Raw genomic sequence first — 11,066 nt, forward strand, 5'->3', positions numbered from 1 at the left:
CAGCACAACTTAAAGACTAGGTTACGGATTGTTGCAAAACATTAATTTGACAAAATGTGGCATGGTTAGGTCTTTAGTCTCAGGCAATGTTACAGCCAGTGTAAGTCTCCGATACCTTATGCTCAATTGTCACCTCACTCTGTACCACAGTATTTAACACTGCATCCTGTGGAACAAGTCCACTGATTGTGGAAAGGTGAGCATGCTGCTCAGTATCTGTATGCCCTCATGCAGGCATACCATTCAGAAAGCTCAACTATAATTATACTGCACCACCAGAGAGAACAGGCTCCATTATTTATAATCCCGGACTGCGTGGAGGAACTCTGCTGGCTAGTCCAATTCAACATTCTGCATTGTGTCAGTGAATGAGGTGGAAGATAATACAATCTTCATATCTCACGTTGCTGTCCTAGTATTGAATCCCACCCATGTCAGTTGCGTGTGTAGCTAGCAGCCCTACAGAGCAAAGAGCTGGAAGAAGCGTGAACTCAACTCAATAACAACATTTTACAGACACCACATATGAATGTACGAAGGCATTTGTGAAACACTTACCCATTTTATGTTAATTATGTCAATTGCACACACACGAAACCTGATAAGTATGCCTGTCCAGTACAAACAGTACTTTAGGAGAAAGCTAGTACCCCCCCCCCCCCCCCCCCTTCCTCTGGCAGGACTAGGCAAATTGTTCCTTGCCACTACAAACTCCCATTGTGTTGGTTAATTAACTTGGTTATTAATTAATTATTAGGTTAGTTATAATAGCTATGTATGTTAATTAAGGATAATTTTAAAAATACAATAATTCAATTTGAATTGCATTATCAAAGAAACTATGCAAATAGTAGGCTCAAGGTACGATCACAACTGTTACATTCAGAAGTACCCATTCCTTATTCACCACATTATAAAATGTAATCACGTGTACAAATAGCAATGCAACTTGCTGCAACTTGTTCTGACTTCTACCCAAATTATTACACTGTACAAAACTTGGATGGAGCACACACATAGACTAGAACTCCTGCTTGACAGTCAACATAATGCTGCATGGGCTTTGAATCTTGTCTTTCTCCTTTTGATCGCACCGTGACTTATCCACAGCGGTTTATCACACATAGCACAGAACACCAATTACACTTTCAGTCTCAAGGGTTTGTTCATTCTTCAAATTTATTCAGAAAAAGGCAAATCACCCATTTCTAATACCATTCAGTTCTTAACTTAACTGACTGTGGAGACAAACCATTAACAAAGCTAGCTATAGTAACATTCAACTATCAAACATAGTGTAAGTATGGCTCACTACACTACAGCATACTAAAACACACTGTATAATGCGATATCAAGTCAAGCCTGTGGTTCTCCAAGACAAAAAGGGTATCTTGCTACTTGCTGTCAAGTGACTGTTGACTGAACGATATCTTTTAAAAATGCAGTTTTTGACCAGAAAGTGCCCTCCTCAACACTTCAGTACTTAAATACATTATATCCAACAGCTGAATACTTGTTTCTTTAAATGACTCACTCCTTTTCCACTAAAGGTGCAGCCACAGACATCCCATTGGTCCTTCCTTCCCACTTTGTATGTGTATTCAGATGCAATCTCAGGTGAGACAGCCTGGTGAAAAGCCGGTTACACTGAGTACAGCAGTAGGGTTTCTCTCCGGTGTGAATGCGCTGGTGGAGCTTCAGGCTGGAGCCAGTGCTGAAGCTCTTTCCGCACTGTGAACAGCAGTAAGGTCTCTCTCCTGTGTGGACACGCATGTGTACCTTTACATGACCCCACTGCCTAAATCTCTTAGAGCAGCAGGGGCAGCTGTATGGTTTTTCCCCAGTGTGAACAAGCAAATGTCTCTTTAAGTCATTATTAGATGTGTAGAACTTGGCACAGTAAGAGCATGTGAAAAGGTTCTGACCAGAGTGCAATTTTGAGTGCGTTTTTAAATCAGACTTCCTCATAAATGTTTTTGGGCAATTTTTGCACATGAAGGGACGTTCACCTGTGTGCACCCTCATGTGCGTGATGAGGTTGCCCTCGGCCAGGAAACTGAGCGGACAGGTGGGACAGGTAAACACTCCACGTCCAGAGTGAATCCTCTGGTGCTTGCGCAGGTTTTTCACACAGGAAAAAGACTTGTGACAAGACGGGCAAGGGTGCGGCTTCGGGGGTTGAGAGGAAGGCTGGGGGAAGGACCTGACTATCGGAGAGAGAGGAGATACAGCTGGTGAGGGACATGAGGGGGGCGTGTGTATTTTATCAGGGGAGCAGAGGGAAGACATGAGGAGATTGGGAGGAGGGGAAGGTGGAGAGGGTGGAGGGGAAGGTGGGGAGGGTGGAGGGGAAGGTGACCGGCGGCCAAGCACTAGGGAATGGGGCACATCAGGCGCTGGATCAGCACTGTGACTACGCTTCTGTGATTTGCATCTTGATACTGAATGAGGACTAACTTCCCCAGTTTGGGGAGTCGGCCTCTCTGCTTCAGTACACACAGACTGTGTCTCACAGCTTTGTAATTTTCCAAAACGGTTCTTTCGAGGTTTATTGGAAAGGAGCATTTGAGTTCTAGTATGTTTTCCTGCCTCGCCGAAATCAGACTTCTCCGTTTCAAACAGTTCTTCCTCCTCGAGATGACTCTCTGCTCCCGTTTCTTCCTCTTTAATCTGGATGGAGAAAACTGCGAATGGCGAGCCGCTTCCCACGTCCTTGTCCAACTTTTCACCTGCCTTGCTGTTTAGACTGAACACACAAAAGCATGTTAAGGCATGCAGGCTTTGAGCATTAACCATAACTCAAGTGACTGTACCCTCAATGTCCATACACACGCAATCCCACAGCCGTGAAATACCATTTTGTGAATGCACTATTCTTCTAGCAGAAAGGGTAGCCCATCTACACATCACATACACTGTACACAATGTTCATTCTTACCTCTTCCATCTCACTGGCTGTCCACAGTGATCCTTAAGATGACCTTTCAAAGTATTCTCGGAGCAAAAACGCTCACCACACTGGGAATATTGCCCAGTGGGCAAAACACACAGGTGCGACTTCTTGTTTTCCTCCCGACTGAAAGTCTTGCTGCACCGAACGCAGTGATACAGCCTCCCTCTCGCGTGCACCTGCTGGTGTTTTTTGAGGTCCCCAGACTGACTGAAGGTCATACCACACCAGGCACAGCAGTACAATTTTGCACCGCAGTGAGTCCTCTGGTGCTTTTTTAGACTGCCCTCCGTGCTGACGCTCTTCCCACAGACGGTACACAGGAAGCACGGTCGCTTTCCAGCGTGTATTTGCTGGTGTCGTTTGTAACTGTAGGAATTGGCAAATGTCTTAAGACAGATGGGACAAAGAAATGGTTTGTCCCCACTGTGGCTATGCTTGTGTTTATTAAGAGAGCCCAACTGGGTGAATGTTTTTAGACAGAGCGGACAGCTGTATGGCTTCTCACCTGTGTGGACCCTACTGTGCTGCTTCAAATTGTACGATCTGTCAAAAACTTTACCACAAACTAAACATGGATGGATCTTGTCCCTTCGTCCGTATTTGGGGATGGTGGGTAGAATAGTTTTTTCTTCACTTTTGTTCCCAGACATGTCCTCTCCTGTTTGTTCCCCGCCTTCAAATTCACTATTATATTCTTCCTCTTTGATTTTGACTGTAATTATCTGCGAACTGTCAAACACAGGATCAGCTACACTCTCCTGAGCAGTTTCTATATTTATTTCTGGGTTTAGGTTCTCACAGTTAATGAGACTGTTACCAACTGAAGGGTCCATTTCATCAATAGAGTTCAAATGATTGCTTTGGTCACTGTTAACCTTATGATCAGAGATGCTTTTACAATCTTTGTAAATTATGTTTATATTAGGGTTTTGTTTTACTTTCTCCTTCACACTGGTGGCATTGGTGTGCTGGTTAATGCCAACATCACCATTAGTATCTTTGTTTAATACAGCACTACTGCTTTTACAAGGACCGTGGATTTTCTCATCATGGCGTCTGCTTTTAGTCAATGTGACATAATCCTTTTGGCACATTTTACTTTTCCGCTCAGTTCGTCTTGGTTCCTCTTCATCAAAATGCTTTGCCAAACTGAGCAATCTTTTCTTTGCAAAGCCAGCTCTTGGTCTGGACCGATATCCACGCCTATTTTTTTCCGGGAATTCTAATATGCTGCTTTCCTGAGTTCTTCCATCAGAACCCAGTTTGGAGTCTCCTTGAAATTGTTCTTCTACTTCCAATCCCAATTCATATTCAAAAGGCTCTTCTTTGATGTGAACCAGTTCCATTTTTTTTTTTAAATATTCCAGAATAATGTTCTTCAATACATGCTCCCACTGTCAGACAGAATATTGCAGAGTATTAACTCAGACAGAAAAAGCATTATTTAAACTTATATAACAGGTACAAATGATTCAACTGTTCCTCCTTACAGGGCAATGAGTATAACCATAACAAACACCACATATTTAGCAGAAGTCGCACGTAAATTGTTAAACTGTCGCTACAAAATCCTACATATTTGCTTAAACTTAAACAATTAGGTTTAAGTCATTAAAAACAAATTACCTGCATAAACAATTACGATGGTCTGACAGATGAGCTAGTAAGTTACGGAAAGAAAACATTAAAGTTATTTGAAATACATATTTCTGTTTCACATGCACCAAAGACAGCAAACTACGCAGACGTACATGTGAAGGTTCTGATACACTTCGAAAACTCGTAACCGATAGCTGTTAGCAAACTAAAATAGCTAGGTCGCTAGCTAGATAAAAGCTAACTGTTATCGATAATGCCAAATAGTGCTACCATACGTGATTGTGTAAAAATCCATTAACTAGGTCGCTAATTTGTCCTTTATATTTCACATTGTGTTAGCTATACAAACGTAACAATCCCAGTCAAATGGCTTTCTAGCATGCTTGCTGGCAAGCCAGTGATGCAAAGTCAAGCTCTCTACTGAAGCCCACTGTATTCTGTCTGGAGCTCACAACGAGCAATAAAGTACTTTTCCTTTTAATTTCTTCGGAGTTAATCACTGAAGCTATTCGCCTCTACTGTTTTACCTGACTCTTTCACAACTTTAGGTTAATGGTTACCTTTTGTGAACTATGACGTTAGCTAGCCAATTCGTCCAATTATATATATTTAAAGAAATGTCATATAGCTGGATTATAGCTGCTGTAGCTATATATTTCCCCTTGATTGGATGGTGGTCCGTCACCCTTCTTGGTCTCCTGTTGCCATGAAGCTGTGATTAAAGGTTCCGTTTTATGGGCAAATACAGTATGTCGGTTAAGGTCTAACTGTTGACAAACTAAACCACAATAACAAAATTATGTTCGACTTTTAAAATAAAAAAACATTTTTGTATCACTATCATTTGTATTACTATGTATTAATGAACTCAAATGTTAATACAGAATTAAAGATTTAAATTTCTCAAAACGCGTTATATTATGCATAATACTAATATGTGCAAAAATATTATGCTAAAATACTAAGAAGCTTAAGTATTGTGAGCTGGTGTTATTTAAAATTTCATAATAATTCGTTTCAACACATAATTATCAGACTATTATGCTCTGAGTTTTATGCTGATCCTTTGCATTTCATAACACAGCTTTGATAGTTCATAATTGCTGTGCATTTTTGCCTTCGTCAAGTGTGACCATAAAACTTGACACATAAAAATTGCACTGGTGTGGTCAAATGTCTTCTGTGTATGGCCCAGTGTGTAGTATTTAATTACAGTTAATTACAGTCAGGCCTACCTGAATTGAAATAACATCCATTGGCAGTTGCTTATTATCATATATATATAAGATAGTATCTAATTGCATCTTATCTATATGTCCTCCATCATTTTGGAGAGCACATAGTAGCACATGAACTTTGAACTAGCGTATGCTGTTAATTGCTTCTTTTTCATTCTGCAGTTCACCAGCTAAGCTGCGCAGCTTTGCATTGGTGTTTTAAATTTCATATATAATTCACACACATGAAGTTGCAGGCATCCAATGAACCATACAAGCTGAAACCATCCCTTGCTGCCACAAACAATTAAGCACTGGCCTGTGGGGCCACCTACTACCTTCAGCAGGATTGAATTCAAAGCTGTGAGTAGGCTGAACACCTTTAGCAGAATGTGTTACTTGATAGCCCTTTTTTGTCTTCTTAATTACATTATACAATGGTCGCAGTTGGTTTTAGAAAACCAACTTATTGCATTTCCTTATTACAAGACAATATGTCTGTAGTTTTAATAATGCTAACATGTTATCCAATCTCTAAATATATTTATTTATGATGATGTATATAACAACACTACTGTGAAATGATAATCAATGATAATGTGTCCTCATGCAAAACATCATGGTTTATATCTAGGACACTATAATGCTATGTATATATGTCAAGAGTTTAGTATGGTTAGTGTATATTGATATTTGAAGGCATTTTATCATTTAATCAATTTGGAATGGTTACTGCATCTGAACACTACCTCAGACACAGCAAAATAAAGCATGGAAATGAAAACACAATTTAGTTAATCTGACATTTTTATTCTGCCATGCAGCAGTATACTTTGAATATTCCTAATTTCATATTGCTGCCATGCAACAATATAATACTTTAAATATGCCTAATCACATCTTTTTGTTATTTGCGACTGGGTCTAAAACTTTTTAAAACAATACAAAATTAACTAATTTAGATATTTTTATAATATTTAATTTTTCAGTTTGTATGTGTGATGTAATCAGATCAAAAGGTAACAGAAAAATAAAGTAATAAACAAAATAGCTAGTAATGATAAAGTAGTCTAACAACAAATTTCCCATTGGTGCAGATCCTGCCTTGGCCACATGGTGGCGATGGAGTGGTATCCAGGCTATTCAAAGATGTCAGCCATTGTTCTGTTGAAGGAGAGAAAGGAAAGAGTTCACTGCTACAGATCTCACCAAAATAATGTGGTTCTTTCATTAATCAATGCCTGTATTGATGGAATAGGGAATACAGTGTTTTTTTTTTTTTTTTGGGGGGGGGGGGGGGGGTAAAAGGTAGGAATCCGTGCTTTTACCACACATGAATTGTTTGATTATAAATCTAAAATTGTGGAGTACAGAGCCAAACCAAGAAAAGACAAATCTTTGTCCCAAACATCATGGAGATCACTGTATATAAAGTGTATTCAGTAGCTTAGTTGTGCCTTACTGGTAGAGTGATCCTGTTAGTACATCAAGAAAGCCACCTGAAAAAAAATGCTTGGTCAGTTTAAGGACTTGGAATTTGTTAATGCATTTGTCATCCCACAGCACTATGCCAAAACAATATTTAGAATATTAATGCACATTTCTAAATCAAATTGTTTTATTTAATTTTCTCACCTGGTCTGCAAACCGTGTCACATAGTACAGGACAGATGTAGCAGACATTGCACATCTAGAGAAAGATGAAATCAAAGTGAACACCTACACAACACGACTCACACCCTGCTCACCATTGAAAAACTTTGCTTACACATGTTTACTGTGGTCATGTACATACAGTGCCCAAGAGGACAAATCACCAATATTGCTTTTAGTTCATTTGTAAGATGTAGCATGTAGTGATGCAGCGTTTAATTATGGCCAAAGCTACTTTTCATGTCAGCTGCATTATTTGAATCGTAGATCTGTATGTCGACAAGTTTCACAACATGCAATTTTCTCACACAGGATGATGTTGTTCATTTAACTTGTCAAGCTTGGGTTTGGTTACTGTGACAAAAACAGACTCACTTCACAGTCTTTGCAGTGTTCTGACATGTCTCCCTCCTGACAAGGGCACATTTCACAGGCATCGCAGTGCTGAAAGAGAGAAGGTAATTGTTTTTACTTCTGGATAAATACTGAGGGATGCACACTAAGGAAAATGGCAGTGACAGAGACCGGTGTAGCTATATTGAGCGTTTACCTCGCAGAAGGAACAGTAGCCACAAAGGGATCCAGCGCGATGGAGTTCAGCACCACCGCCCTCTTCCTCTACATGACCATCTTCAGCTTCAGCATCGGAATCTGGAAAAAAAATAATGGTCATCCGATGAAAACAGATGTAAACAGAGACATAAAATTACTAACCAATATATTTCAGTGCATTTCTCAAAAATTGTGTTTGGCCAGGCTGAGCAAAAGGCCACAATAAAATCACTGATAAAATACTACTCTGACCTGAATTTCTGATGAAGACGAAACTGAAATATTTATGTTTCAAATAAGCCTTTTGACACAGACTGGAAATTATAAGTGTCTCATGGAAGCAACTGAGTAAGTACTATACTTTTTGACACGGCTAAAGAAAATTAATACAATTTATAATTACTTTTTTCAGCTATTCTATTTTTAGCTTCAGAAGGTCAGCATGGCTAACCCAGACTCCAGCCATTGTATTGCACATACCAAGAGGGCACATTGTGCTGAAGGATATCCTGGTGAAGAGCAATCACAGTGTGACTAATTCTGCACTGCCGCACTGAAGATGAGTTCTGTGTATTTTGGTTAGCTTTTGGTTAGAGAGGGAAATTACACAAAATATTGCTATATACTTAGTCTGTGGTACACGTACTATATAGCAGCATTTTCTCACGCATGTATTCAGTAATCACATATGCTTGCCACAATTCTGCCCTTGCTCAGCACACACACACACACACACACAAGCACATGCACATTTAAAGGCAAAAGTGCAAAGATTTTTATTAATTGTGATTCATGTACAGCTTTTGAAATCCATTATGTTGTAAAGTAAAATGGAATTCAGTAGGGACTGTAGAGAATTATATTATAATTATCTTCAGTAGGGGATTATCTTATAATAATGCATTTTAAGTGCAAACAAAATGCTTATATTTTTATCATTACACAAATCAAGATGGCAAAATCTTTGATATGTATTTCATATTTCGCAAGGGCAATAATGGGCACAGTACATTTAAACATATGTAGGCACAGTAGCAAAGCTCATCCCCTCCTTATTCTGGTTAATTCCCAAGTTCAGAACAAATATTAAATAGATTTTCATATAAATCTTTAATTACCTTGTTGATCCTGCTGTTCATCTTTAACATCATCACCCTCATCCTTATCACTTTCACCATCATCTTCATCATGACCTTCCATAGCATCAGGTTCATCTTCCTCCTCTGTGTCGTCAGCATCATCATCCTCCTGTCCACCTTCATCACCGTCATCTCCACCATCATCATCAGCATCATCATCCCCCTGCCCACCATCATCATCATCATCATCTCCACCATCATCAGCAGCAGCATCTTCTCCATCGTCATCATCATCATCTCTGCTGTCATTATCTTTGTCTTCACCTTCATTGTCATCTTTTGTATCATGATCTTCCTCCTCATCACCTTTATCATTATCATCATCATCATTTTCATCATGATCACCATCTTCCTCCTCAATGTCCTCTTCAGCATCGCTGCCATCATTGGCATTTTCATCATCGTTGTCGTCATCGTTGTTGTCGTCATACTCATCACTGGCTGTTTCATCTTCACCCTCCCCATCATGATCATCATCACTGATGACTTCCTCTTCACTCTCTGTATCAATACTATCAACGTCTTCATCATCACCATCATCATAACTGTCATTTTCATCATAATTGTCATCATTAGCTCCTTCTATGCTCTCCCCAATATCTCCATCATCACCGACATCATCATCCTCATCGTTATTATCATCATCAAGCTCTGCACCTGTTGGTTCCTCACTCTCATCAGCTTGGTTTTGTAGGTGGTCTTCAGTGAGAGCTTCCTCCTGAGCTCTGACCACTGGAGTGAGGGGTGTTTGGAAGGAACACAGGAGAATGAGCATCAGCCCTCTCAGCCATGTTTTGAAGGAGGCCATATTAGACCAAAGCGTGGGCAGATAAACAAAGAGAAGGGGAAAGAAGGTTAAAATCCTTCAGGGCTCCAGTACATCCACAAGAACAGATTCAGCGACAGCTGTGAGCTGTTGTTTTATCTAACAGAGAAACATATATTTAACATATACTCCCCCCTTTTTAAATATGCGTAATCCAAATCCCAGGATTTTGACACCCACACCCAAAATCCAGTGGAAACAATGCACAACTCTCAAGATATTCCTCTTCTTTTCAAAAAATGGGAACTGAACAAAGTATCAGAAAAACATATTGCCTCGTGTTCCACTATGCAGTAGCTTATGCATTCATGAAAAAAAAAAGATAGGACTATATAGTTCAGCCAACGATAGGTGCCCAGTGGCGAGACTTGGACCTTACTAAAATGACACAGACAGTGAACAGGAGAATGGGGGGTAAGATGAGAAGTGGGGGGTACTTTTGTTGACTGACAACAGCACATGTTTAAAGACTATGCTTATGATGTTCCGAACTCAGTCGGGTGTGGAAAAAGAGAATAGAGGGAGGGAGGGGGAAAGAGAGAGAGAGGGAGGGGGGGGGAGGGAGAGAAAGAGAGAGACAGAGAGAGAGAGACAGAAAGGGAGAAAGGATAAATGATTGTTCAAGTTTAACTCTAGAGACATACAGAGGGGTGGACATATACTGAAGAAAGGTAACATGACAGATCAGTGTGGCTATTTCAGGGGTGGAGAAGGAGAGTTCCAACCAGTGAAGGAGAGCAACAAGCATGCCGGAAAAAGTGTATGTGTGTGTAGATAGATATGGGCGAGCACACATTCACACACACCCTCACACGTGCATAAATGTGCTCCTAATCCCCAACATTTGGCTGGGAATCTATCAAACAGCCAGTTCATACCCAGGACTGTCACAGATGGACATTCCTGGAGCACATAATGAGTTGCACTTTGACACGCTGGAAGGTCATGCATGGAGAAGTAACAGTTGTCTCAACTACTCACTGACTTAAAATTATTTTGAAACTATTATGTAAGTATTTTGGAAGAAAGTTCACATATTGTATTCAAATCAGTTAACTATATATAGCCATGGCAGCAGTGACAATACTCAACAAAAAAAAACCCACTCACAAACACAAGTACATAAA

The 11,066-nt window shown here is 40.0% G+C and overlaps 2 protein-coding genes across 3 annotated transcripts; both read right to left on the minus strand.

Annotated features, from left to right (window-relative positions):
* Positions 1-1,160: 1,160 nt before the first annotated feature.
* On the minus strand, positions 1,161-5,246 carry LOC118220218 (zinc finger protein 271-like). Of its 2 annotated transcripts, XM_035403965.1 has the most exons (4): positions 5,113-5,246; positions 4,580-4,613; positions 2,939-4,347; positions 1,161-2,746 (listed from the first exon to the last, which is right to left on the minus strand). In XM_035403965.1, the coding sequence occupies exons 2-4, from the start codon at positions 4,583-4,585 to the stop codon at positions 1,531-1,533; spliced, it is 2,631 nt and encodes an 876-aa protein (XP_035259856.1). In that variant the 5' UTR covers positions 4,586-4,613; positions 5,113-5,246; the 3' UTR covers positions 1,161-1,530. The 2 variants fall into 2 exon arrangements, with proteins under 2 accessions (XP_035259856.1, XP_035259857.1); XM_035403966.1 differs by lacking the exon at positions 4,580-4,613.
* Positions 5,247-6,563: 1,317 nt separating this feature from the next.
* On the minus strand, positions 6,564-10,353 carry LOC118221479 (sarcoplasmic reticulum histidine-rich calcium-binding protein-like). Its single transcript, XM_035406598.1, has 6 exons — positions 9,093-10,353; positions 7,973-8,073; positions 7,798-7,866; positions 7,405-7,459; positions 7,232-7,268; positions 6,564-6,933 (listed from the first exon to the last, which is right to left on the minus strand). Exons 1-6 carry the CDS (start codon positions 9,919-9,921, stop codon positions 6,909-6,911), a joined length of 1,116 nt encoding a protein of 371 aa, XP_035262489.1. The 5' UTR covers positions 9,922-10,353; the 3' UTR covers positions 6,564-6,908.
* Positions 10,354-11,066: the final 713 nt, after the last annotated feature.

This window comes from Anguilla anguilla, chromosome 2 (genome assembly GCF_013347855.1).
Source record: "Anguilla anguilla isolate fAngAng1 chromosome 2, fAngAng1.pri, whole genome shotgun sequence".
Taxonomy (NCBI): domain Eukaryota; kingdom Metazoa; phylum Chordata; class Actinopteri; order Anguilliformes; family Anguillidae; genus Anguilla; species Anguilla anguilla.

Coding starts and splice junctions, on each gene's coding strand:
- LOC118221479 (XM_035406598.1), bottom strand. CDS start 9,921: ATGGCCTCCTTCAAAACATGGCTGAGAGGGCTGATGCTCATTCTCCTG. Junction 8,074..9,092: donor TGAACAGCAGGATCAACAAG/GTAATTAAAGAT, acceptor TTTTTTTTCCAG/ATTCCGATGCTGAAGCTGAA. Junction 7,867..7,972: donor GCTACTGTTCCTTCTGCGAG/GTAAACGCTCAA, acceptor TCTCTCTTTCAG/CACTGCGATGCCTGTGAAAT.
- LOC118220218 (XM_035403965.1), bottom strand. Junction 2,747..2,938: donor CAGCCAGTGAGATGGAAGAG/GTAAGAATGAAC, acceptor TTGTGTGTTCAG/TCTAAACAGCAAGGCAGGTG.